The sequence below is a fragment of the Myotis lucifugus genome, unplaced genomic scaffold, assembly GCF_000147115.1.
Source record: "Myotis lucifugus unplaced genomic scaffold, Myoluc2.0 scaffold_141, whole genome shotgun sequence".
Lineage (NCBI taxonomy): Eukaryota > Metazoa > Chordata > Mammalia > Chiroptera > Vespertilionidae > Myotis > Myotis lucifugus.
In genome coordinates this window covers 1,581,255-1,607,491 of record NW_005871189.1, presented here as the reverse complement: position 1 = coordinate 1,607,491, position 26,237 = coordinate 1,581,255, and the positions used below count along the sequence as shown (strand labels likewise).

Here is a 26,237-nt window from a genome sequence, read left to right as displayed (position 1 = left end):
TGCCACTCCCTTCTGGCCTGCAAAGTTTCTGTTAAGAGATCAGCTGACAGTCGTATGGGTATTCCCTTGTAGGTAACTGAGTTTCTTTCTCTTGCTGCTTTTAAGATTCTCTCTTTGTCTTTTGCTTTTGGCATTTTAATGATGATGTGTCTTGGTGTGGTCCTCTTTGGATTCCTTTTGTTTGGGGTTCTCTGCGCTTCCTGGACCTGTAAGTCTATTTCTTTCACCAGGTGGGGGAAGTTTTCTGTCATTACTTCTTCAAATAGGTTTTCTTTTTTTTTTTGTTTTGTTTTGTTTTGTTTTGTTTTGTTTTGTTTTGTTTTTGTTTTTTAAATATATTTTATTGATTTTTTACAGAGAGGAAGGGAGAGAGATAGAGAATTCTCTTTGTCTTTTGCTTTTGGCATTTTAATGATGATGTGTCTTGGTGTGGTCCTCTTTGGATTCCTTTTGTTTGGGGTTCTCTGCGCTTCCTGGACCTGTAAGTCTATTTCTTTCACCAGGTGGGGGAAGTTTTCTGTCATTATTTCTTCAAATAGGTTTTCAATATCTTGCTGTCTCTCATCTTCTGGCACCCCTATAATTCTGATGTTGGTACGTTTGAAGCTGTCCCAGAGGCTCCTTACACTATCTTTGTATTTTTGGGTTCTTTTTTCATTTTGCTTTTCCGGTGGGTGTTTCTCACTTCTTCGCATTTCAAATCTTTGACTTGATTCTTGCGCTCCTCTGGTCTGCTGTTGGGAGTCTGTATAATATTCTTTATTTCAGTCAGTGTATGCTTACTTTCTAGATGGTCCTTTATCACACCATCGAGGGTCTCATTAGATTTCCTGTACATCTCATCAAGTTTATCGACAGACTCTAGAAGCCTCTTGAGAGACCTCAAAAGTGTGGTTCTGAACTCAATATCCTCCCTTGATAGTTTTGTCCTGTTTCTTTGTCTCCGCATTTTTTACACTTTCTTGGTACACCCCCCTAGTGGTCTTTGTGCGCAGTCTTGTCGTAGTTAAGCCTTGATTGTTGTAGTTAATACTAGAGGGATTTGACCTCCAGGCCGACTGGCTGTGATAAATCAGCTGTGTCTGCAGTGGAAGAACTTGTGTCCTCTAGGGAGGTGCTAATCTAGCCTTTGCCTGAGGCTATCCGGCAAATGCCTCTGTGCAGGGCTTGGGTGGGGCGGGTCCCAGGGGATCAACAGGGCGGAGGAGAGAGCAGTTATGGCTGCTCTCAGTCGTCCCCAGGGGCTCTGCCTCTCTGTCCCAGCAACCGCTACAACCCTTGGAGGGACCGAAGCCAGACAGTCCTGCTTATCCCGTTTGAGTCTGGGTCCCTAGAGACTCTCCCGGATCTGGAGCTCAGAGTCTGAGGCTCCCTCCGGATTGAAACAGACAACCGCGCCCTCAGCCACCAGCCCTCGCCACGCGCACTCCGCACCTTAGTATTTTACTTCAGCACTGCGCCTCTTCTGATTCTTGGTTCCTCCTAGTTGTAGAACTTCCACTCAACCAGCCTTCCTGTGGTTCTGGATGATGTCCGTTCCGTCTTTTAGTTGTATTTTTGAAGTGGTTGTTCGAGGCAGCAAACTCCGGCATTAACCTATGCTGCCATCTTGGTTTCTCTACATTTCGTATTTTTTAATGTTAAACTGGCTGCACATTGCCGAAGTAAAAGCCCCGCCTTTGCTTGCCTTGCAAAAATGTCTTTGAGAGGACAAAAAAATACTCTCATCTTTAAAAAGCATATTTTTCTTTATTAAAAGTTTTAAAATCCTGTTCAACAAAATATATTAAGAAAAAATAAGTATCTATGAATATATTTTTTGCTGGTAATGTATTCAAAATATAAATATTTCCTACAAATCAATAATTTAAAAGTAAATAATTCAATTATTTAAAAAAGCAAAAGAATTAAAAAGACTGGTAAAAAAAATCTATAATTAGGCAGCTCCCTTTTCAGAGATGGTCTATTTCCAGCTGCTTTGATTTATTGACTGATAGAAGGCCAAGGTCAGCCCTCCCCAGAAATTAACTTTGATTAAAGAGAGTACTTTGCCCAAGGTCCCTCCTAAACTAGGTGAGGAGGCATTATACTCTGTAGATATTGTTCTATTTGATATACTAGAATTCTAAAAGGATTATTAATCTGTGTTCTAGAGGTATATTGGCCTACAGGTTTTTGGTGGTTTATTTATTTTTGCTTTTGTAATACCTTGGTCTCATTTTAGTATCAGAGTATGCTGGCGTCAGGATAAGTAGGGAATTATTCATGATTTTTCAGGTTTCTCAGTGGGTACTTCTATGGTGGCATTCTACCAATTTTGATATGATATATTTTAATTTTCATTCCATTAATATTCCTTTATAGTTTTCCTTTTGATATGTTCTTTGCCATTTCATTTACAAATATTTGGGATTTTCCCAGAATGCTTTTTGTTATTGATTTCTAATTTAGTTCTTCTGTGATGAGAGAACATAGTTTAAATTCTGTTAAATTTATTGATAACGAGATGTTATAAAGTGCTCCCTTTAAGTGAAGAGGTATGCATATATAGGGTAAACAGTGTATAGAGGGTTTGGTACAATCAGTGCTTTCAAGCATCCACTAAGATTATTGGAAAGTATACTCCAAGGATAAGGGGGGAACCGCTGTAACTCTTAGTCAGGTCTTCTTTGAATCAATTTTCTTTAACACCCATCTCAAGTAGGGTTTTTATTAAACCAAGCTAAATTTTAATTTATATAAAAATAGATTTGAAAAGAAGAATGCATGTTTGCCTGAAAAAATACTAAAACAATATATGGATGTACATTAACCTGCATTATTGTGGCTGATAAATGCTCCTGGATAATTATTTCAATGGCAATTAATATTGATTTCAGAGAGAGAGGAAGAAAGAGATAGAAACATTGATGAGAGAGAACCATTGATTGGCTGCCTCTTGCACACACCCCACTCAGGATCTAACCCGGCTGTATACCCTGACTATGAATCGAACCAGTGACCTGTCAGTTCCTGGGTCGATGCTCAACCCCTGGCTGGGCTCAAGGACAGTTCTTACTGAGGATTCTAATGTATGTATTGTAAGGCTGCTGGCTGCATGTGGCCTTGACAGTGCTCTACTTAGTGTGGTCTGAGTCAGTGACACTCAGTACAGGGAGTTTACTGTAAATGTGTTGAAACTTTATATTTTACAGGAGAAGATTTCACCATACCTGACACTCAGCCTGAGTACTCAGGCTCCATTGTAGAATCTTTGAACTGTATAACGGAATCCCAGAGCTCCACAGCCAGAATAATATTCAGGTATTTCGAAGGTCATTTCCTGACCTCCCACTATCAGGAAAACAATTACAGTCCCAATGCACTTATCCCCCTTGATGAGGGAAGAAGAGAGCCACTCTTTGTTCTGAGACTCTGGGAACTCTGAGGAGAGGTGAGCACATGAGGGTTTGAGAGCAGGAAGAGGGTGACTGTGCCATGCTGTGGTTAGCTGCTGGCACAGAGGTACACGGCTGAGTCCTCCTGCTCTGCACGCTGGATTTTTCAGAGAGGAGTAGGAACCATCAGGCTTCTCAGCAGAGAACGGTTCTTTAGGCATCCCTGATGTGTCCAGGGTCTCCTTGTTTTGGAAATAAGCAAAAAATCCAGGCTCTGCTCTAGTGTCTGTTGGTACCAGTAAAGTCTGGTGTGCCCAGAAATTGGATCACACCTGAGAGCGAGATCCTGTTCCCTCTCTGTGACTATGTGCCTGGGGAACTGAGACACTCCAGCTTTGGTGTGACCTGTGGAGACAGAAGTTGGGAATAGAGTAAGGAAAAACAATAGTAAATATCACATACACACACACACACACACACACACACAGAAACTCTTGTCCACAGTTAAAATGATAATTTTTAAGGACTCACCTGCCCCCAGGAGACAGAGGCTCACCCAGCAGAGGAGCCTGGTGCCCATGGCAGGGTCAGGACAGGAATGGGAGGTTCACTAGGTCAGGATCATGTGAGCATGGGCAGAGGAGGAAGGACACCCCTTGTCCCCACGTGGCAGTTTCCATAATGACATCATTTTCTCTTTCAATCCCTTCAACTTCAGCGACATGTGATGTATATTACAGCACCCTTGGGTGACTAATTTGAATATTTATAAACTCCCTTTTCAATAAATTCAATACATGGCTGTCACTCTGGACTCCTATGCTCTCTACATGCAGAGGTCTCACTGCATTTCTAAGCTTTTCTTCTCATTCACCAGCCAGTCCAGTCCCTTGGGCATTTTCAGTTAAGACAGATAGATCAACAGCATCATCAATACCAGATACCAAAGGGTTAATTCACTGTCTTCTCTGCAAGTCAGGATCTCCTGTGAGCATCCCTGTTTCTGTCATCATACCTTCCCCTCTACCAGTCACACATGCTCAACCTTATCCAGTTCTTAGACCAGGGTGGGCATTGGGCATTGACTTGGCTTTGCCCTGAAATGCACTAACATTCAGAGATATGAGATAAAATGATTCCCTGGGAAAGTGTCTGAGTTGAAAGCTCCTATTCTTTCTGCACGTCATGACCAAATGCCCTTCCTATGTTCATTACCCTCCATGTCATTTTATGGCTCTATAGCTTCTTTGTGGAAGAAGACTCCACTTCATTGACCTTTAAGACACTAGTGTGTAACATATAAGGGGGTCAGGATGGATGTCATTTATAGTTGACTTTCCACTCTGGAGGCATCAGTCTCAAGCTGATGAGGTGAAAACCTAGAGCTGGGGGAGCACCTTCCCATCTAATAGGGTAGCTGCAGAGGACAGACTGACAGACAGCAACAGTGGGGAGTATGTGTCCCAGGCCCTGCGTCTGGTCAACACCTGTCAAAAACTGCCCCAGAGGTGGTCCTCAGCATACACAGACGTTCAATCTGCTGACAAGGCCACTGGGGGCTACTCAGTGCAGGGGTTTGTGAGTCCAGGGTGCAGGGCCTCTTCCTGCCTTTTTGTACTGAGAGGAGGCGGCCCTGCAGCGCTGTGGCCACCTTCACTGCTGGCACAGAAGTACACAGATGTCTGTGAGGGGGTCGCCGATTTCAGTGTGAGGACAAAGTTCTCTTTATTTTGTCTAAGGACACTGTACCCATCGGCACCATCTCCTTTGGCGGTGATCCCAGCACCAACTGAGTAATAGATCAGCGTCAGCTCATGTCCCATGTCTTGGCGATACCAGTACATAGCGCCGTGGTTATTAGTCTGGTGACAATTCAGTGACACATTCTTTTCTGTCCCCACAACCGTGTATCTTGGGCTCTGGGTGATTTGGGCATCCAGGTTTCCTGTAAGGAAGCCACAGACCTGATGTTGTCATCCTAAGATGAAGGCTTGGGCTGAGGTCTTGGGAATCCAGGGCAGGAAGCCCCCCTGTACTCACCTGCCCACAGGAGACAAAGAGCCACCCAGAAGAAGAGCCTGCTGACCATTTCAGGTCCAGGGCAGAATCTCATGTCTTCCTGTTCTGTTTGGGGGAATAGATTCAGTGATGTCACTGTCCTTGACAAATGCTTGAGCTGTAGAGCTAACCTGCCACACCCCTTCCCCACTGGAACAAATCAGTGATCCTCTCAGTTACAGGAACCACCTGATGTCCAGGAAGTTTTTAAAGCCTCAAGGTCAGGGTCATTGGAATCTGAAGACTTGTTTTATGTTGTCTCACAATTCACTGACTGATGGGAGCCCTGCCATCTGTGCTCAGGTCTCTTCATGCTCATGGGAAAGAGTTCTCCCTTGGTTTCATCTGAAGCCACAGAAGACTGTTTCACCTATGACCCTGCAACTGTGCTTTTTTTTTGCAAAAAGAGGAGGCTGGTTACAATATGGGTGAGCTATTCAGCCAGAGCTTCACACTTCTTACATCTCCAGAAAGGTCTTGCACCCACCAAACAGGAGAATATTGATTGAATCATAAATGTGCTACAGTGCCAAGCTTGCAGCTAGTCAATATCAGTACATGTTGTGATTTCTTATACAGGTTATACCTCAGTCTGAGGTGACCCCATTTCTGTGACTACATATCTTGATGTCATCTCAATGGCCAACTATAATGAAACAACAGTGACAAAGGACATGAAGTCAGAAATCAGAGGTGAGGAGGAGGTAAATGGTCATCACATGGAAAGGCTTGCAGCTTGATGCCTGGTAAACCCAGGAAGGGCTATTACATCTTATCCAGGACTTAACTGTTCCCAGGGCACCAAGAGCCACACAGCAAAGGAGCCTACATTCTAGGCTGGGTCAATGCGAAAAAGAGGAGTTTTTCAGCTAGGACTCACATTGTTTGGGTTAGAGTGCATGGAATCCCAGAGATCTGTGGACTGTTCTCACAAGAAGGTATCATCTTCCCATATTGTTAGTCTTCTCAATAATACCCTAATTTCTTTAGGGAGACAAACATTTACCAGGAATAGTTCCTTTGCAATTCTCATTTAAATTAGTCAATTAGAGTCACAAATTTTATGTTGATTTAAAAATGTATGTCATCAGAAATTTTTTGTCTTGTCCTTGTGTTTTTGCACTGGTTTTTCCCAAGCTCCTGGATAGTGCCTGTACATGGTAAGTAGTGAAGGCTGGATGGGCCATGCAGGCAATTAAGAATAATTTCAGGCCTTCTCATTCTCACAGGACCTTTCCAAGACTTCTGAATCTTTTCTTCTTTCCTTTTTAGTAGAGCACCCTAAAATTACATAAGCATATATCCCCACCAAGCCCAAACTACTCTTCACCTGATTCAAGTAGTGTTTGTTGAGTGAAAGAAATGAAAGGTTATCAGAGTCCAGGCAGACTCCACTTCTATAAAGATAACCAAGTCTGGTCAGTTATAAAGAGGTTCAGATCTTGAAGGGAGCAGAGACCCTTGTGAATCTGTTGAGAATTAAAAATAAGCTACAGTAAACTTAGGAAAATCATTTATATCTGTTATTATAAGACTTTTTGAATGATAGGAGGCAGAATGAATTAAACAAAAATAGCCGTGTCTTCCAAAGGGGTGGGTCCTTTGATGGTCACTTCCTTCCATCACTGTCACCATATAGGCTGCCCCTGGAGGCACAGTGCGAGACACAGACATAGATACAAGTAGTTTATTTGGGAAGTCATCTCAGGAAGCAGGAAAAAGAGAGCAGGGAGGGAGGAACCAGGAAGGAAAAAGCCTAGATAAGGTGCAATATTACAGTTGTGCTGGGACATCGGGAGATGGATTTATGGATTTTGTTGGAATCTGCAGAGAAGCACACAGACCACCTCCTGGGCTGGCCTCCTGGATGCAGAGGCTGAGCTTTCATCGCTGGCTCCTTTCCCTCCAGGAGCATTAGCACTTCTGCAGCTCTGGCTGCCCTGGGGTACAGGCCATGTGGGCTCCCATGATAGAGAGGAGGCCAGAGCAGAAAGCTGAGGGACACCCAGCCTGCAGGTGATGGGGTGCTGTCAGAACCAGGTAAATGCACACAATCTCGCATGTAATTCTCCACTGCAGCTGAGGCTGATACCAGAGGTGGGCCGGGGATGGATGAGGACACTAGAGGCTCCACGATGATGGCCTCTCTTCACACAAAACCGTCCCTTCCATCAGATCTTCTGTGTGATCACCAGTCACTCAGAAGCCACAACTTTCTGGAAGCACCACACCTTCTTGTACATCAGACTTAACATCAACAGGAAGTGCTGTCCTGGGTCATCTTTTCATTTTCCCTTAAGAGCACCTCTCAGTAGTTAATTTCACCCAATAAATTATAAGATAGCAATATTTGCATTTCAAAGAAGTTTCTTTCTCAGCCATAGATGAGTCAGGCAAAAGTAAGCATGCCTGCCTTTCATCCCAGAACTGCACATAGCAAATCATTGTGCTACACTAGCGGTTTGTCAGAGTTTATAGAGAACAAAGATGACTTGAGCTTATATTTTTGTTAAGCAGTTTTTCATATTTGCTTGTTTTAAATCACTACAAAACACCCATTATTGGCCCCAGTTTACAAATGCAAAACTTGGACAAATATTTTCTGAGTCACCATCCCAAGGCAGGTCAGAATATGAACAGACAGGTCCAGGAAGCTGGATCTCTTTCCTCTCCAGCAGGTTCCCTCTCAAGTGAAAGCTGTTATGCAGATGATTTGTGTTACAGCCTTCATTTCTAAAAGGGACCTTTGGGTCCATGATCCCGTTTTGAAGATGCCTCTCTCTACCACATGCAGAAGGGTGGGGTGATTTAAAGCTTGGGTGGAAGTCAGTATCGTCCATGTCTGTGTCCCAATTCTGATATTTGTTAGCTGTACCTCCTTTAGCCAAGTATCCAAACTCTCTAACAATCAGTCTTTTCACTTGTAATGTGGGTGATTTATGCTACCTCACGGAAAATGTGCAATAAATAAAATGATTGAATTAAATACACAAAATGTGTAGAATTAAAGTCATCTGCATTCACCAATCAACTCATACCCTAATCTGTAAATGTCTGTATTATTCATTTAATAGCTATGATGCTCAGCTGTTTTCTGCAGTCCTGACCTGGGCAGAAGAAGCAATTTCAGATGTTCTAATAGAAAGTGGGGCAAGCTGAGACCCTCACTCCTCCACACTTTCCAGGTTTAGAAAAACTGATTCACTGTAGTAACTCTTAGAATCCTGCCTGAAATTCCTAGAGGGCTTCTGTTTTCTTGGTGAATCTGGTTAGTCTGGAAATCCCCTAGTCCAGTGGTAGGCAAACTGCGGCTCGCAAGCCACATGCTGCTCTTTGGCTCATTGAGTGTGGCCACGAAGTTTCAATCGCACTGTACATGCGTGCCCGCACGTGGCATTTTGTGAAAGAGCCACACTCAAGGGGCCGCAGTTTGCCGACCACTGCCCTAGTCCCTTAGGTCTTCTATTAGGGGACATCACGTCCTCCCTCTATATAAACTAGGACAGGATAGAAGCACGTTCTGTGACGTGAAGCTGTTTCTTAGAAGTTGGCAGGCAATCAGCTGTGTAACCCCAAATGAGGTGTGACACCCCCCCCCATCCCAGCTCAGATGCTCTTGAAATGGGAGAGCCAGAGCTTTGTTATATCTTATGGACCAGGCCCAGGCAGCACCATGGAATTCTGGGCAATGTTGACTTTGGAGGCCTGGAGATGTAGGGTTAACATATGTGAAATATTTGAGATGTCCAAGGACTAAAACTTCCTGCCTATAAAATGGTATAATGAGCGCTTCCTCCTCTGTAAAGTGGAACACAATGTCGACCGTGAATTAGCACACACAACATGGACCCCACTCTATCAAAGCAGGAGTTCCTGCCATGTGCTAGGAATTGCAAGGTGCTGGCAGAGCTGGGAGGACACTCAGGAAAGCTCAGGCTGAGCTCAGCAGGGCAGGGAGAGTCTTAAGAAAGAACTAGAAGCCCTGGAACTCACTAAGACGCCCTCCCTCTCCTGTGACATCCTCAGCTGGGGCAGGGAGGTTTGAATACAGAAAGCCATTGACCCTGCAGGGCTGTGTCTAAGCTGCTGGCACAGAGATACACAGCTGAGTCTCCCAGCTGCAAGGTGCTCATGGCCAGCTCAGAGCTGTAGTTATTGAACTGTTTTCCTGAGAACCGATCTGGGATGTTTCCTTTCTGTTCCTCCTGCTTTTCATAAAAACTAATGAGGAACTCGGGGCTCTGGCTCAAAGCCTGCTGGTACCAATACACCGTATTATGTCCGGTGATGGGATGACACTTCAGAACAGCCTCCCCCCCTTGGACTTTGATTATGTGTCTTGGGAACTGGGTGACTCCAGCAGCTACGGAACCTGTGGAGGAAGGAAACAGAAGCTGTAGACCAGCACAGGAAGGAGATGGACAGGCCAACAATAATCAAGAACTTTGGGTTCAAGGGATGTCCCATCTGAAGTTAGGACTCACCTGCCCCCAGAAGGCAGAGGGCCACACAGCAGAGGAGCCAATTGCCACTGGAAGATTCAGGCAGGACAAGACTGGCCATCTCCCAGCTCTGGGCTCTGGTGTTTGGGGTGAGAGAGCAGCGGCTTTGAGTATTACTTTGCTCTGGGTGGAGGGCTTGTCTGTGATGTCACTGTTCTGATGTCGTTGTCCTTGTAGGCTCCCACACACAACCTGTACTTCCTGGACAGGCTCAGTTGGTCTAGAGTCTAGACACTCTGTCCATCTTCCTATGAGCAAGTGCTGCTGGATGTGCCCAGCTGGGCCAGGCAGGGTTTGTGGCAGATGACCATCCTCACAGCATCTCTGTTTCCTAGGAGCAGGTACACCTGGCTTGAATTATCCAAGCTTCAGGCTGAAGGAAGTCCCATCACACTCTCCACCAAACATATGCTCCAAAAGAGAGCTTAATTCCAGGCAAGGCCAAGCTCATGGCTTCCTGCTGTGACAACACACCTGCATATCAGTTAATGTGAGAAGATATGATCAGCAAACCTCTGATTCATCAGATAGTCTCCCTGATATAGGGACCAAGCCAAGACTCTCTCCCTTAACCCTCTGTCTCCCACAGGACCCCATCAGCAGCTTATCCTGTGGATCTACAGCGCCCTCAAGTGGCCATTTGTGTAGTAGCAGTGTTGATACTGCCCAGGTTGGCTGGATTCTGTCTGAATTAGGAGTCAGGACCAGCTAGGACACTGCAAGCACTTGCTGATGTGATGTTTACCTGTCTCAGCTCAGCCTTAGCAGGTGGTAGTGAGGGAGGCATGGTGCATTTTTTCTAAGAAGGAAATATAAATTCTAAATCTCATCAATGAGTGTTCTGGGAAAGAGGACACCATGCATGCAGCTGCCTTGGGAAGGGGTGGAGGGACCTTGGCTGAAGCGTTCTCTTTAACCAAAGATAATTCCTGGGGAGGGCTGACCTTAGGGTTTTACTAGTCAAAAAAAGAATTTGAGCAGCTGGAAATATACCCTCTATGAGAGGGAACTATCTACCTATAGATCTTGGGTGGTTTTTTGTTTTGTTTTGTTTTGTTTTGTTTTCCACTCTTTTGAACTCTTCTGTTCTTTTTAAAAAATTGAATTACTTACCTTTTAAGTTATTGATTTGTAGGAATTATTTATATTTTGGATACATGCTCTTTCTTAATATCTTTTGATGAACAGAATTTTAAAATTTTGACAAAGAAAAATGTGCTTTTTAAAGATTAGAATATTTTTTGTCCTATCCTAGACATCTTTTTGCCTACTCCAAGGTCATGAAGAGAATTTGTTCTGCTTTCTCTCAGAAGCTTTATAGATAATTGAGAAAGTTGACCCATCTTATATTCATTTTTGTTTATGGAACTATCAGCAAACTTTTTCTGGAAAGGGTCAGATGGTAAAGATTTCAGTTTTCTGTCCCAGCTCCCCACCTCTGCCCCTGCAGTGCCAAAGAGCCAGAGACACCACACAAGTGAGTGAGCATGGCTGTGCTCCAATAAACTTGGTGTATAGATACTGAAATCTGAATTTCATATAATTTTCCTCTGTCACAAACATTGTTGATTAGTTTCTGGGCCTTATAAGAACAAGTAGAGGCCAGATTTTGCCCACTCCTGGTTTATGGAATGAGATAAGGATTGAGATTATTTTTCATTATGCACACAGTTTTTCCAGCACCATTGTTGAAATGATTATTTTCCCCCCTTTTGCAGTACTTTTAGTGTTTGATCTAGAGATCACAAATGCATCTTTACCTTACCTGCAAAAATGTCTATTAACCATAGATTTTTTTTCATAAATGCCCTTAATTAGGGGAAGGATGTTTCCAATTGCTTTTTATTTACTAAGAGTTTGTATCCGGAACAAATGTTGGATTGTATAAAGTATTTTTTTTGAGCATCTATAGAGATGATCTTATGATTTTTCTTTTTTTAGTATTTGAGAGGTTAAACTGCATTTCATATTTTTGAATGTTAATCTGTACATTTCTGAGATAAACCTATCTTGGTGATGATGTATTATCCTCTATAGATGTTGTTCTATTTGACTTGGAATTCTAAAAGATTTATTAATCTGTTCTTGAGGGATAGTGGTCTATCGTTTGTTTGTTTTTTGTGATTTTGTGTGTGTGTGTGGTAATATCTTGATCTCATTTGAGTAGCATAGTAGAGCTGGCCTCAGTGTGAGTAGGGAATTATTCCCTATTTTCCAGATTTCCTACTAAGTACAATCAATTTTAACATGATATATTTTCATTTAATTAAAATCCCTTTATAATTTCCCTTTTGAATTCTTCTTTGCCCCATGGGTTATTTAGAAGATTGTTGTTTCATTTACAAATATTTGGAAGTTTTCCAGGACTCTTTCTGTTATTGATATCTAATTCAGTTCCTCTGTGGTGAAAGAACATGCTTTTGAATTATTTTAAATGCATTGGTACTTATTTTATACCCAAAGTCTACAGTATCCTGGCCATGGTCTGTGTGCACTCAATAAGAATGTGTATTCTGCTGCTGTTGGGTGATCTGTTCTATAAATGTTAGTTGGGCCGAGGTGATCAATAATGTTACTGATGTCTCCTGTTTCCTCACTAATTTTATTGGGGGGTGGTGGTGTCAAGTTGTTCAACCAATTACTGACAGGTGTTGAAATGTCTGATTATAATTGTGAATTTGTCTATTTCTCCTTGCTGTTTTTGTTCAGGGTTTTAAACTCTCCTTTTAGATGTATAAATATTTATGATTGCTATGTTTTCTTGATCAATTTGTCCTTTTAGCATTAGAATATGAGATTTTTTATCCCAGATTATATTCTTTGCTCTGAAATTGATTTTGTCTGATGTTATTATTGCTGCTCCAGCTTTCCTGTGATTAGTGTTAGCATGGTATATCTTGTCCATTCTTTTACTTTTACTTTCTGAGTCTTTATGTTCATAGTACATTTCTGGTGGGCAGCATGCAGTTGTTGATTTTTCATTTTTACTCAAAATCACAATCTGTGCTTTTTATTTGGGGCATTGAGACTACTTTGATTTGATACGACTATTGATCTAGTTTATTAGTATCTATCATAAACTTGCTATTTGTTGTATTAGCCCCATCTTTTGTTTGCCCCCTCTTTACTTCTTTTTATGTCCTCTTGGGTATTAATTATTTTAATGATTCCATTATCTCTATTTTTGTTGACTTACTAGTTATAATTCTGTGTTGGATATTTTATTTATTTTTTTAAAATATATTTTATTGATTTTTCACAGAGAGGAAGGGAGAGAGATAGAGAGCTAGAAACATCGATAAGTGAGAAACATCGATCAGCCACCTCCTGCACACTCCCCACTGGGGATGTGCCCGCAACCAAGGTACATGCCCTTGACTGGAATCGAACCTGGGACCCTTGAGTCTGCAGGCTGACGCTCTATCCACTGAGCCAAACCGGTTAGGCCAATGTGTTTGATATTTTAGTGGTGGCTCTAGCATTTGCGATTTACATATTTGCCTTAACACAGTCTACCTTGAAGTGGTATTAAGTGGTATTATACCACCAGACATAGATTAGGAAAACCTCACAATGGCAAGATAATTTATCTGCTCTCTGTCTTTCTCCTGTTGTCATACATTTTACTTTTATGTGCTATAGCGCCCCTCCCCCTCCTTATCTGCAGTTTCGCTTTCCACAGTTTTAGTTTCCAGCCGTCAAGCACCATTCAGAATTATTAAATGGTCAATTCCAGAAATAAACAATTCCCAAGTTCTTACTTGAGCACCATTTTGAATGCCTGATGACATATTGTGCCATCTGGTCTGTCCCATGCAGGACACGAACCATCCCTTTGTCCAGCACAACAATGCTGTGTGCACAGCCCACCGTTAGTCACCTAGTAGCTGTCTCGGTTGGTTATCACATTGACTGTAGTCGCATCACAGTGCTTGTGTACTAGTCACCCTTATTTCACCTAATAGTGGCCCCAAAGCGCAAGGGTAAACAGTGTATACAGGGTTCGGTACTATCAGTGGTTTCAGGCATCCATTGGGGTTCTTAGAAAGTATCCCCCAAAGATAAGGGGGGCAGTGTAACTGTTTTTCAGGTCTTCTTTGAATCACTTTTCTTTAACATTGTCTCAAGTAGGGTGTTTAATAAACCAAGCTAAATTTAAATTTCTATTCAAAATAGATTTGAGAAGACAGCTGATTGTCAAGAAAAACAATAAAACAGTATATAGACATACATTAACATGCATTATTGTGGCTGACAGGTGCCTCCTGGATAATTATTTCAATGTCAATTCATATATATATATATACATACATACATATATGATTTCAGAGAGATAAAGGGAAAGGGAGAGAGAGATGAAAACATCAATGAGAGAGAAACATTGATTGGCTGCCTCCTGCACACTTCCCACTGGGATTCTAGCCCCACAATCCATGTGTGCTGACTGGGAATCGAACCAGCAACCACTCTGTTCATGGGTCGATACTCAACCATTGAGCGCTTGATGACAGTTCTTATTAATGTGTATATTTTAAGGCTGTATATTCTAATGTATATATTTTAAGGCTGGCGGCTGCATGAGGCCTGGACAGTGTGCTCTGCGTTGGCGGCCCACACTAAAGCTTAGTGTCATCTGAGACAGTGATGCTTAGTGCCAGTAGTTTAATGTAATTATGTTAAAACTTTATATTTTACAGGAGACCATACCTGACACTAAGCTCTGGTGCTCAATCTCAATTATGGAATCTTGATCTACATAAAGGAATCCTAGAAAACCAGACAGAACGCTACTGCCCAAGGTGACCTGTTCTGGTATTTTGAAGGTCATTTTTTTTTTACCTCCCACCGTAAGAACAACAATTCAAGTCCCAAAGCATTTATTTCCCCTTATTTCAGGACTCTGGGAACTGTGCGGAGAGGTGAGCACATGAGGGTTTGAGAGCAGGAAGAGGGTGACTCTGCATCGCTGTGGTTAAGCTGCTGGCACAGAGGTACACGGCCGAGTCCCCCTGCTCTGCACGCTGGATCTTCAGAGTAGAGTAGGAACCATCAGGCCTCTCAGCAGAGAACCGCTCTTTAGGCATCCCTGATTTGTCTACGGGCTCCTTGCTCTGAAAGTAAAGCAAAAACTCCGGGCCCTGCCCTAGTGTCTGTTGGTACCAGTAAAGGACCGCGTGTCCAGAAATTGGATCACACCTGAGAGAAACATCCTGTCCCCTCTCTGTGACTAAGTGCCTGGGGGACTGGGACACTCCAGCATCTGTGTGACCTATGGAGACAGAAATTGGGAATAGAATGAGGAAAAATAATTGTAATCATCAAACACACACAAAACACAATGAAAGGGCTTGGTTTTCTGAGGACTCACCTGCCCCCAGGAGACAGAGGCTCACCCAGCAGAGGATCCTGGTGCCCATGGCAGGGTGAGGACAGGAATGGGAGGTTACCCAGGTCAGGGTCCTTGTGAGCATGAGCAGAGGAGGAGGGACTTCCCTTATCCCCACAAAGCAGTTCCCATAGTGACATCACTAAGCCCCAGGATTCCCTGATATTAAGTAATTAAGCAATGAATTAATTAATTATATCTAAGATGCTAGCTGCACAGTGATGGCGAACCTATGACACACGTGTCAGAGGCGAACTCATTTTTTTGGTTGATTTTCCTTTGTTAAATGGCATTTAAATATATAAAACAAATATCAAAAATATACATCTTTGTTTTACTATGGTTGCAAATATCAAAAAATTTCTATATGTGACATGGCACCAGAGTTAAGTTAGGGTTTTTCAAAATGCTGACACGCCAAGCTCAAAAGGTTCGCCATCACTGTGCTAGCAACTCTGGGATGCACCATTCTATTAACTACTATTAAGAAAGAAAAAAAAATATTGTGACTCATAACCAGAAATGTTAAAAGATGAAAATTGTGAAAGAGAATGAATGAGAAATAGTAATTCAAACATGGATGTAAATACACACCAATTCTGTTTTTGGTTGTCATCCCTCTGAGCTCCAGTGCTCTATCGCCCGGATCCCACACTCCCTATCTGGCCAGTCTTCTCTAGTGTCTCATTCTCTTCACGTTGTTAGTTGTACATTTCCACCTGAATTCAACAGCACTTCACAGTTGAGGTCTTCACCTTCCCTTTGAGGTCTCCTAATTCTAATCTTCATCCTGCATTTTCTTTGTCCTTTTTATGATTTGGGCAGCAGTGGGATATGTATTGGAGGGTGGGGGGTATGGATGGGAGGTTGTCCCATTTTCCCCTGAGAGCAGTTTAAATTCACAGTTCAAAGCTTCTGGGGATGAAATGGTGCCTCTGGTGAGTACGGATCTAAGTTGGTTAGGTCCTTCTATTAAATTTGGAGGTAAAAAAACAATACCCTCTATAAATTCATTTATCTTCAAAATGACTTTTGTCCTCAATTCCTTATCAAGTGGGAAGAAACGCTGTTGTCTCAGGAATATATTCTCACTCCAGTACTTTTAGGATTCTACACTTTGAAATAAGAGTCTATTTTCAGTCTTTTCTGCCTAAGGAAAGGAAACGACATTCATCTTTTTAAAAAAATATATTTTATTGATTTCTTACAGAGAGGAAGGGAGAGGGATAGAGAGTTAGAAACATCAATGAGAGAGAAACATTGATCAGCTGTCTCCTGCACACTCCCTACTGGGTATGTGCCCGAAACCAAGGTACATGCCCTTGACTGGAATCAAACCTGGGACCCTTGAGTCTGCAAGCCAATGCTCTATCCATTGAGCCAAACCGCTTAGGGTTGTTCATCTTTTTTTAATATATATTTTTATTAATTTCAGAGAGGCAGGGAGAGGGAGAAAGAGACAGGAACATCAATTATGAGAGAGAATCATTGATTGGCTGCCTCCTGCACACACCCAACTGGGAATGGAGCCCACAACCCAGGATGTGCCCTGACCAGGAATCTAACCTTGACCTCCTGTTTTATAGGTTGACACTCTACTACTAAGTTTCACTGGCTGGGCCATTAGTCTTTAAAGCATTGATCTGAATCATTCAGGCAAATCTTGGACTTTGGTCTATTCTTGGACCATCCTAGACAATGTTATTGTTTCTACCCAGAAAGATGCTCACAGTTCTTTAAGGACTAGTACATGGCCTCTCTCCGTAAATAGAGCCTCTGCAGATAGGAACAGCTTTCCAAGTAGCCACCAAATATAAATTTCATGTTGAATGCCACTGCTCCTCTGCTTATTCAGTTACCAGAATATTCCTAATAAAGTGCTATTTGCACTTACACACCAACACATCCACAGGCACACCCTGAGATGATGGACCTCAATTCACACGGAGGGTCACGCTGCTGAGGTTCTCACTGGAGCCCCTCAGGCTGACATTCCATTGCAGAGGAGTCGGGTGAGAGCATAAGGAGGGGCAACTTTTTCTCCTAGCAAGACAGAGGCCTCAGGAAGGAGTGTCCTCCACTCTATGGCTGCCCTATTTGTGCAGAGGGCAACTGGCTGCACATTGCTGTGTACTGACTGCTGGCCCAGAGGTACAAAGAGGTCTGGTTGGTGTTGGCCAACTTCAGGGTCAAGAGAAAATGCTCATTCTTGTTTCAGGAGACACTGTACCCTTCTGTGACATCCCCTTTGGAAGTGCTGCCGAAACTGTGTGAATAATGGATCAGCCTCAGCCCCTGTCTTGGGTCTTGTGGATACCAGTACATCACAAAGTGGTACGTGTCCTGGGAACATTCCAGGGTCACCTTCTTTCCTGATTGTATAGTATAGTATCTTGGGGTCTGGGTGATTGCAGCATCCATGGGGCCTGTTGGAGAAGCAGACGTAGGTAAAGACAAGACTTGAGGAATAAGCTGGATACTGAAAGGGGTGGGGGAGATTGGAGCTGGGACTTCGCAAACCCCTGGCAGAGGTTTCCAGCTGAAAGGAGACAAAGCATCACACAAAAGAGGTTGGGGCTCATGGCCAGCCAGGTCAGGGCGAGATGGTGCTGTCCCAGCTAAATGCTCTGACCACAGACTGAGAGGGAGCTCAGGGGCCCTTCTCCAGTGAGTACACAGGTTTGCCTGGGATGTAACTGCCCCCCACCCAGCAGAGGCTCCATGGCCCAGGTCTCCTACAGACTTGGCTCAGGTTGAATCAGCAACTCCTCTCATAGACATAGCTCAGCAGGGCCTGCAGGGGAGATGGGCTTGGATGCACTGAGTATAGGCAGCACCCCTCCCCTTGGTTTCCCACATTTCTCTGAGACAATTGCCTCTGTCTGCACCTGTCCCTGCCATCAAGGCTGCCTTGCCCAAATCCTTCCACTATTGATCTCATTAATGTTTAGAGGGACCTCCCACCTCTTTCATAGCTATAGGTAGCCTAGCAATAACTGAAAACTTCAACATCTGCCCAATGTTGGATCCATGCCCTAGTTTTCTTAACTCTTTTCTGTTCTCCCAGAATCTCCCCAGAGCTCTTTAGATACCAATGGCATCACAGTGCCATCTGGTGGCCAAGAATTCAAGTTTCTTCATTGTTTCTTCTGCAGTGGCCCCAAGGATGCTGGGAAGAGTTTGCAGGATCAGCAGGGAGAATATTCCAGAAGCAGTATCCTTTAACTTGTATGCTCAGTGTCTAAAAACTCTAATGTCAATATTAATTCAAACCCAACTCTATTCCTTTGACTTACCACACTTAATATCTCACCCTCATTCTACTTAACTATTATCTCATTATCTGGCAGCTATAGTCTAAGATATGCTTCCTTAAAACTATTTTGTGAAAAGGAGAGAGAGAAGAGGAGGGATGGAAGGAAATAATATTTAGTCTAAAATAGGAAGAAAGACACACAAGTTGAAGTGTGAGGAGGTTCTTTTAACTTCATTACTAAAAATATACAAAATGAAAAAGAGAAAAAAGACAATTATTGTTATATCCAAAATACAGATCAGCAGATCACAGTACTATCAATCCCCTCAACCTCAGGGACATGTGATGCATATTACAGCACTCTTGGGTGACTTATGTAAATATTTGTAACTCCTTTTTCAACAAAGTCAACGTGTGGCTGTCACTGTGGACTCATGTGCCGTCTGGATGCAGAGGTCTCACCACATTTCCAAGCTTTTCTTCTCGTTTAGCAGTCATTCCTGTCCCCTGGCATTTTCACTAAGACCAGTCAGCAGCAGCACCAATACCAGATACCAAAGGGTGAATTCATTGTCTTATCTGCAAGTCAGGATCTCCTGTGATCATCTCTCTTTCTGTTACCATGCTCTCCTCTCTACCAGTAACACATGCTCAACCTTATCCATTTCTGAGTTGGCTTTGCCCTGGGATGCACTGGCATATTCGGAGATACAAGAGATAGAATGACTCCTGGAAAAGTACCTGAGCTGAAGCTTCTATTTTTCTGCAAGTCATGACCAAATGCCCTCTCTGTGTCTTAACCTCCATGTTGTTTTATGTTTCCTGAGCCCATAGCAAAGTCTCATGTCCTTTTAGGTCACCATGCAGTTAACAATAGGTTTATTATAGCTTCTTTATGGAAGAGGACTCCACTACATTGATTTTTAGGACACTAGTGTTTAATATACAAGAGAGTCTAGATGAATCTGAGTTACTGATGACCTTCCACCCTGGAGGCATCAAACTCAGGCTGATGATGAGAAAAGGTAGAGCTGAGGAAGCAGCTTCCCAGCTAACAGGGCGGCTGTAGAGGACAGACAGACAGTCAGCAATAGTGTGGGGGGGAAGGGGCGAGGCTCTGGTTCTGGTCTAGGCCTGGCAGACACTTCCCTGGAGGTGGACCTCACCACACACAGAGGTTCAACCTGCTGGCTTGGGCCACCGGGGGCTCCACGGTGTGGAGTTTGCATAGGGCTCCCCTAAGTCTAGGGTGAAGGGCCTCTTCCTGCCTTTTTGTGCAGAGCAGAGGCAGCTGTGCAGCTCTGTGGATACACTGCTGGCACAGAAGTACACAGATGTCTGGGAGGGAGTCGCTGACTCCAGGATGAGGGGGAAGTTCTCTGTTTTTGATCTAGTGACACTGTACCCTTCGGGGACATCTCCTTTTTCAGTGACCCCAGCACCGACTGAGTAATGGATCAGTCTCATCCCATGGCCCAGGTCTTGTCGATACCAGCACATGTAGTTGTGGCTCATATCTTGGGAACATCTCAATGTCCCTTTCTGTCCTGTTTTCCAGATCTGAAATTTGGGGGTCTGAGTGATGGCAGCGTTCACCAGACCTGTGATGAAGAAAATAAAACTGATGCTGCAGCCCCCACAGGAAGGCTTAGTGGTGGACTCTTCAAATTTTCATCCACCGGGAGGACCCAGCCAGGACTCACCTGCCTGCAGGAGACAAAAGGCCACACAGCTCAGGTGGCAGATAGCCATGGCAGGGGCAGGGCAGATGGAGTTTTCCTCTGGGTCTGTGTGCTGATGAAAGGGAACAGGGCTCTTCAGGGAGTCATTCTGAGATGTCATGCTCACTGCCTAGAGCCCAGAGACAACTTGTCACTGGGGCCACGCCCCTTACCCCAGATCATCAAATCAAAAAATAAGCCCAGCTGGTGTGGCTCTGTGGTTGAGAGTAGACCTATGAACCCAGAGATAATAGTTCAATTCCCGGTCAGGGGACATACCTGCATTGGGGCTCAATCCCCAGTAGGGAGCATGTGAAAGGCAGCTAACCAATGATTCTCTCTTATCATTGATGTTTCTATCCCTCTCCCTCCTCTCTCTAAAATCAATAAAAATATATTTTAAAAAATAAATGTACAAGTGAACAGCTTAGAATGAGGAAACTACTTTGGGCTGAATTGACACAAGTTTTACAAGTCGTTCCTAATCTTTTGACAACAGTTGCACCAAGTGTGTAACTTTAGGTGAATTTTCTGCCTGTGATATAATTCTTCTTTCATACTTTGGTTTTGTGTATCTACATATTTCTGTACTTTTGAATCTCCTGGAAAATCCTGATGGCTTTGTGATGCCTTCTCTAACACATGGGTCCCAAATAGTCCTTCAAGCATCCTTTTCTACTTTGCTTAATTGACCACCTTCCCATCAATGTCCTTCTACCCACAAGGATCTTACTGCTCTCTGGTTGCCAAGCCTCAGGGCCAGGCTTGTCCACATTGGAGGAATCCTTTCACTCTGCTTCCTATCAATTCACTGTCAGATGGGACACCTTCCAAATGCAGCCAGAACACCTTCATATTCCCCAGAGCATTTGCTTCCCGTGTTTGGGGTGAGACAGCGGCAAGCAGATCCAGCTCATACCTGTGACCAACCTTTTTTTGTGGCTGCTCAGCTCTGCAGATGACTACTGGCACCATGGATTACAGATGTGTGAGGGCCATGGGGAGAGGTGGCCAACTCCAAGGTGAGTGAGTGAAAAAATGTTATTTTATAGTTTGAGATATCCATTCCACCGGGACTATCTCCTTGCAAAGTATCACTGACATTAATTAAATAATAAATATAATGGCTCTGAAAAACCCTGTAGCTAATCTACACACAGTCCCATGCTTAGAAGGACCCCACCCTTGCTTCAAGGCCCTGCAGTCATTATCTTCAAAGTATTACTATTTGGACCACGGACTCTGCCAGTTGTGTAGCAGGTCTCAAGTAAATGAATTTTATTTTCAAATCCGTGGTCACCTCCCAGGGTGCTGATTTCCCTTTAGCACAACCACATCCAGGCCTAGGAGAGGAGGACACAGAATCTAAAGTCAGAACTGGAGGAAGAGCCTGATGTTGGAAGCACAGCAACAAGCCTTGAATTGGGGCCTGGCCAGCCCACAAATGGGCTCCATGTTCATCCCCAGAAATTCTCTGGTCGTGGACACAGAAGGACACACAGCACAGAATAGTGGCAGCCACACAAGCCCAGAACACAAAGGGGGATTTTCAAGCTCAAGGTTCCTGTTTTGTGGGTTAGACACTGAGGTCAAGGTGAAGGGAACCCTCTTCCCAATGTAAAATGATCTCACCATGAAGTCACTTTCCCCATGGACCTCAACACCAGCTCACAATGTGTGAACATGATCCAGGCTACCTGTGCATCTGATGGGAACTCAAAAGCATTTCCTTAGATATGATGACATTTTGTCAAAATATCATTACAAAGTAATTGGAATGAATGGGTGCATGAGACAAGAAATGAGTGAAAATCAGGAAATACATTTTATAAAAAGAGGTTTACCAGCTGGAAAGACCTTTTGAGGGTCATTCTATCAAACCATCTAGCCCCAGGTAGAATTGTTGCTGACCTGGATCAGGTGTCTTTGTCCATAATGCTCTCCAAGAGTACCTCATGCTCTTAAGTACTTAGCTATGCACTAATGAGGGTTTGTTTTAATAGGTAGAGATGATAAATGTATATTAAAAAGATGCCTAAGCAAAATGAATCTCTAGAGATAGAAATCATGTAATTGGTTGTCAATGATGGATTGAGGCATTGTAAAGGGGCATGAGAGAACCCTCTGGGTGATGAAAATGTTCTCCTGCTTTATGAGGAAGTGTTAAAAGCATTTATATCTATAGTAGAGGCCTGGCACATGAAATTTGTGCAAGAGTAGGCCTTCCTTCCCCTGGCTGCTGGCACTGGCTTCCCTCTGGCACCTGGGATCTGGGCTTCCCTCACAGCCCCGGCTTCCTCTTGAAGGATGTCTGGTCTAATTAGCATATTGTCCTTTTATCATTATAGATATCTGGTGTCCCCCAAAATGTATACTCACTTTAACAGCTGATGGCCCATTCATGTTTCTTTCTTTTCAGATTTAACCCAATGGAATTAATAATTATTCAAAGTGATGTGTACATTTTTAGGACACCCTCTATATTACTCAAAAGTCATTGCTTGCCGAACCGGTTTGGCTCAGTGGATAGAGCATCGGCCTGCGGACTCAAGGGTCCCAGGTTCGATTCCGGTCAAGGGCATGTACCTTGGTTGCGGGCACATCCCTACTGGGGGCTGTGCAGGAGGCAGCTGATCGATCTCTCTCATCAATGTTTCTAACTCTCAATCCCTCTCCCTTCTTCTCTGTAAAGATTCAATAAAATATATTAAAAAAAAAAGTCATTGCTCTCTTCACTTAAAGTATGTAATATTTATAGTATATAATTCACATCAGTAATAGTTATTTAAGTGCCTAAGGACAGATGTATGTTACATGCTCTAGTGAATGTCATCTAATGGATATCAGGCATAAATATTTCCATATTGTGACTTCTAAAATCCTGAACTATAGGGTTTCTAGACAAAGTGTGTCTGTATCTACTTTGCACATAAGATATGGTAGGAAAAACTGTCAGAGAGTAAAAAGGGACTCAAGATCCAGACTCCAATTATGTCCTATTTTAACCTTAGTGTGTCTTTATACAACCCTGGGAGATGGTCTGATGGTTAATTTAATGTGTCAGTGGGACTGGACCCTGAGGGGCACAAATATTTGGTCAAACATTGTTCTGGGTGTTTCTGTGAGGGTGTTTTTGGATGAGATTCACATTTAAATCAGTAGACTTTACAACTTAAACCTTAAAACTCTCAAAGGCAAAAAACCCAAACATTTTTATTTTCTGTTTTATGTGATACAATTCCTTGTACAAAATATAGGAGCAGAAATTATTGAACAAAAAGAACAAAGGAAGGAGTAACAGTTATTCTTCTTCCTTCCCATTGTGGCCACTGTGTCCCATGAAGGAAGACTGTTCTCATGGCAAATATCTCATTCCCTTTGTGCTGCAGCTGGGAAAGCACATCTGGAAAGCTTTCTGCTCACACAGCCCCCATGAAAGATGTCAAACAGCCTTGGTGGGGTGGGGGTGTGGCTACAGTGTAGAAAATAGTGCCTTTCTTTGTCGTGACAATGAAGGGTCAATGGATATGCATTCCCTTGAAGTCAAATGTTCCTGAAGCTGCCAGGGGAGAGGTTACCACAAGCACAGATGATGTGAGATCTTCCCAGGCCTATAATCTGGACCTGGAAAAGGGAAGCCAGATGGGGGACAGTGCTGGGGGCTGGGGGACAACCACGGGAGTAGAGGAACAGACTTGAGTTTGATTTCTTGCTCTGCCGGTTATGAAATATGAGACCTGGGAATGTCTCATATTCTCTACGATCAGATAGAGAAATGGGTAAAGAAGTACTTCTGTGACATGATTTCTGTGAGCATAAATACACATCACATCTGTAAGCAGCAGCAGGATGTTTGGGAGAGGCATTCTGCTCTGCTCAGGCCTGCGCCTGTGTGGCTGGCAGCTGCCACCCTCGCGGTCACTTCCTGAGCTGGGAGGAACCTTTTTGTACAGCAGGCTGCCTAGCATGCAGGGCTGTGTCTTTGCTGCTGGCGCAGAGATACAGGGCCGAGTCCGAGAGTTCCAGCGAGCTCATGTTCAGCTCAGAGCGATGGTCACTGAACTGTTGCACTGAGAATCGGTCAGGGATGTTTCCTTTTGTTCTCTCCTCCCTGTTGTAATACTCAGTGAGGAACTGGAGGCCCTGGTCCTGGGCTTGTTGGTACCAGAACACAGAGAGGTGCCCAGAGATGTATGAACATTTCAGTGTCACTTGCTGTTTTCTTGCTCTGACCAGGTGTTTGGGGGTCTGAGTGACTCCCGAATCCACTGGGCCTGTTGGGAAGGAGACAGAGGGAGCTCAGGGCAGGGCACAGGGAAGCCTCCCGCTGCCGCCATCACCAGCAGGCTTGTATTTCAGGGATGGCAAACCCATATCAGAGGCTCACACACAGTGTCCAGAGCTCACCTGCTCCCAAGAGACAAAGGATAACACAGCAGAGAAGTCTAGAGACCATGGCAGCCTCCCAAGACATCTCCTAGCTCAGGGAGGAGCTCCTGGGGTGAGCCCTCTAAAGTTCTCTACCTCTCAGTCCCTGATAGGAGCATTTGCCTATGACATCACTGCTCTGATGTCTTCCCTGTTCTGTGTGACTCTCCATGTGGGCTGCCTCTTGGCCTCTCTACCCCTGGGTCCCAGGGGCAGCTACTCTATTCACCATTCCCTGTCCTGCACAGCCCCTCTGCAAAGGGTGGCTGCAGGTAGAGCTGTGCCCACATGCCTACAACTTACCTTATTCTCCTTTACCTGCCCCTGCCTCATCCTGTTTTCCCACCCTGGTCACACCAGACCCTGCATCCCCCCTTCCCCTGGGAGGGGAAGACTGCCTCAGGGAGGCTGCCTCCTTGGTTCATACTGAGGCTCAAGCACCTCTGCACTTCCTGGGCAGTGAGGAGTCTGTGTGAATTCCACAGGCCCCAGGGCCCACAGGCATTTGCCTGTTTGATGAACTCAAACTGCTCCCCCAATGCAGGCATGTAGCCCCAAAGTTCCCTTAAACTGTCTTCTCCTGGGCCACTCCTTCAACCCCTCCCAGGTAGCTTGCAGTACTGTGGGTCCACAGCGCCTCCCAGTGGCTGACTATCCACAGTCTCATGCATTCACATCCTTCTCTATTAAGAGCAGAAATTCCCTCACCCCTAGAGTGCCCTCCCCTCCCACTTCCTGATTCCAGTGTTTTCCCAGCCTGGCTGATTTAGGGTTGATCTTCAAATCCACCCTTCGTTTTGGAAGCAAAAGTTTGTATGAACCAACATTTCAATTAAGAAGGAAATAATTGCCATAATCGGTATGCAAAAATGGGAGAGACAGCCAGAATCATACAGGTCATAAAGCTGAACAGTGGATCCAGCCTGGAAACACTCTGTTTCCTAGCTCCTCCTATTAATCAGGTCCCTATATTTCCAAATTTGTATTTAAAGTAATTATTGCCACACTTTAGATAGCACATTTGTATAAAGAAGGTTTACATAGTTTACTTATTTAAAACATCCTGAATTAAACAGCCCTACTGTGAGTCCACAGCACCTCCCAGTGAGCTCTAGGTAAGGTAGACCCAGTAGACCTACCTAGGCTGTCATGGGCTGTCATTACCTAGAATCCCCTACAAGCCCTACTCAGTGACAGGGCACCTCTAATAAATACCCACCAGAGAGAAACTTGTTTCCATTTGTTGTGTTTACACACAAACACACACACACACACACACACACACACACACACACACACATACACCCTCTAAGTGACAAGTATACCAAGGTCCTATTACTGAGTACAGCAATCTTTAAATCAGTTTTTCAGGCTCATTTATGAGAAATATCTTTGATGATGGCAAGAGATGTCTCTAAAGGTGCAGTGGGCTGTAAGGGCAAACACATTTTTTAAGTAAACTTTTCAAATTTACTCAGTCATTAAGTTTGAAACTCAGTCATAGAGAAT

At 43.9% G+C, this 26,237-nt stretch overlaps 2 gene segments (V, D, J or C); both read right to left on the bottom strand.

Moving 5' to 3' along the window:
* Positions 1-9,457: 9,457 nt before the first annotated feature.
* On the bottom strand, positions 9,458-9,998 carry LOC102441133. The segment is given in 2 exon segments: positions 9,458-9,807; positions 9,920-9,998. Coding segments are annotated over 2 exon segments (429 nt in total).
* A 14,220-nt stretch (positions 9,999-24,218) lies between these two features.
* On the bottom strand, positions 24,219-24,756 carry LOC111827184. The segment is given in 2 exon segments: positions 24,219-24,574; positions 24,708-24,756. Coding segments are annotated over 2 exon segments (405 nt in total).
* Between the last annotated feature and the right edge of the window lie 1,481 nt (positions 24,757-26,237).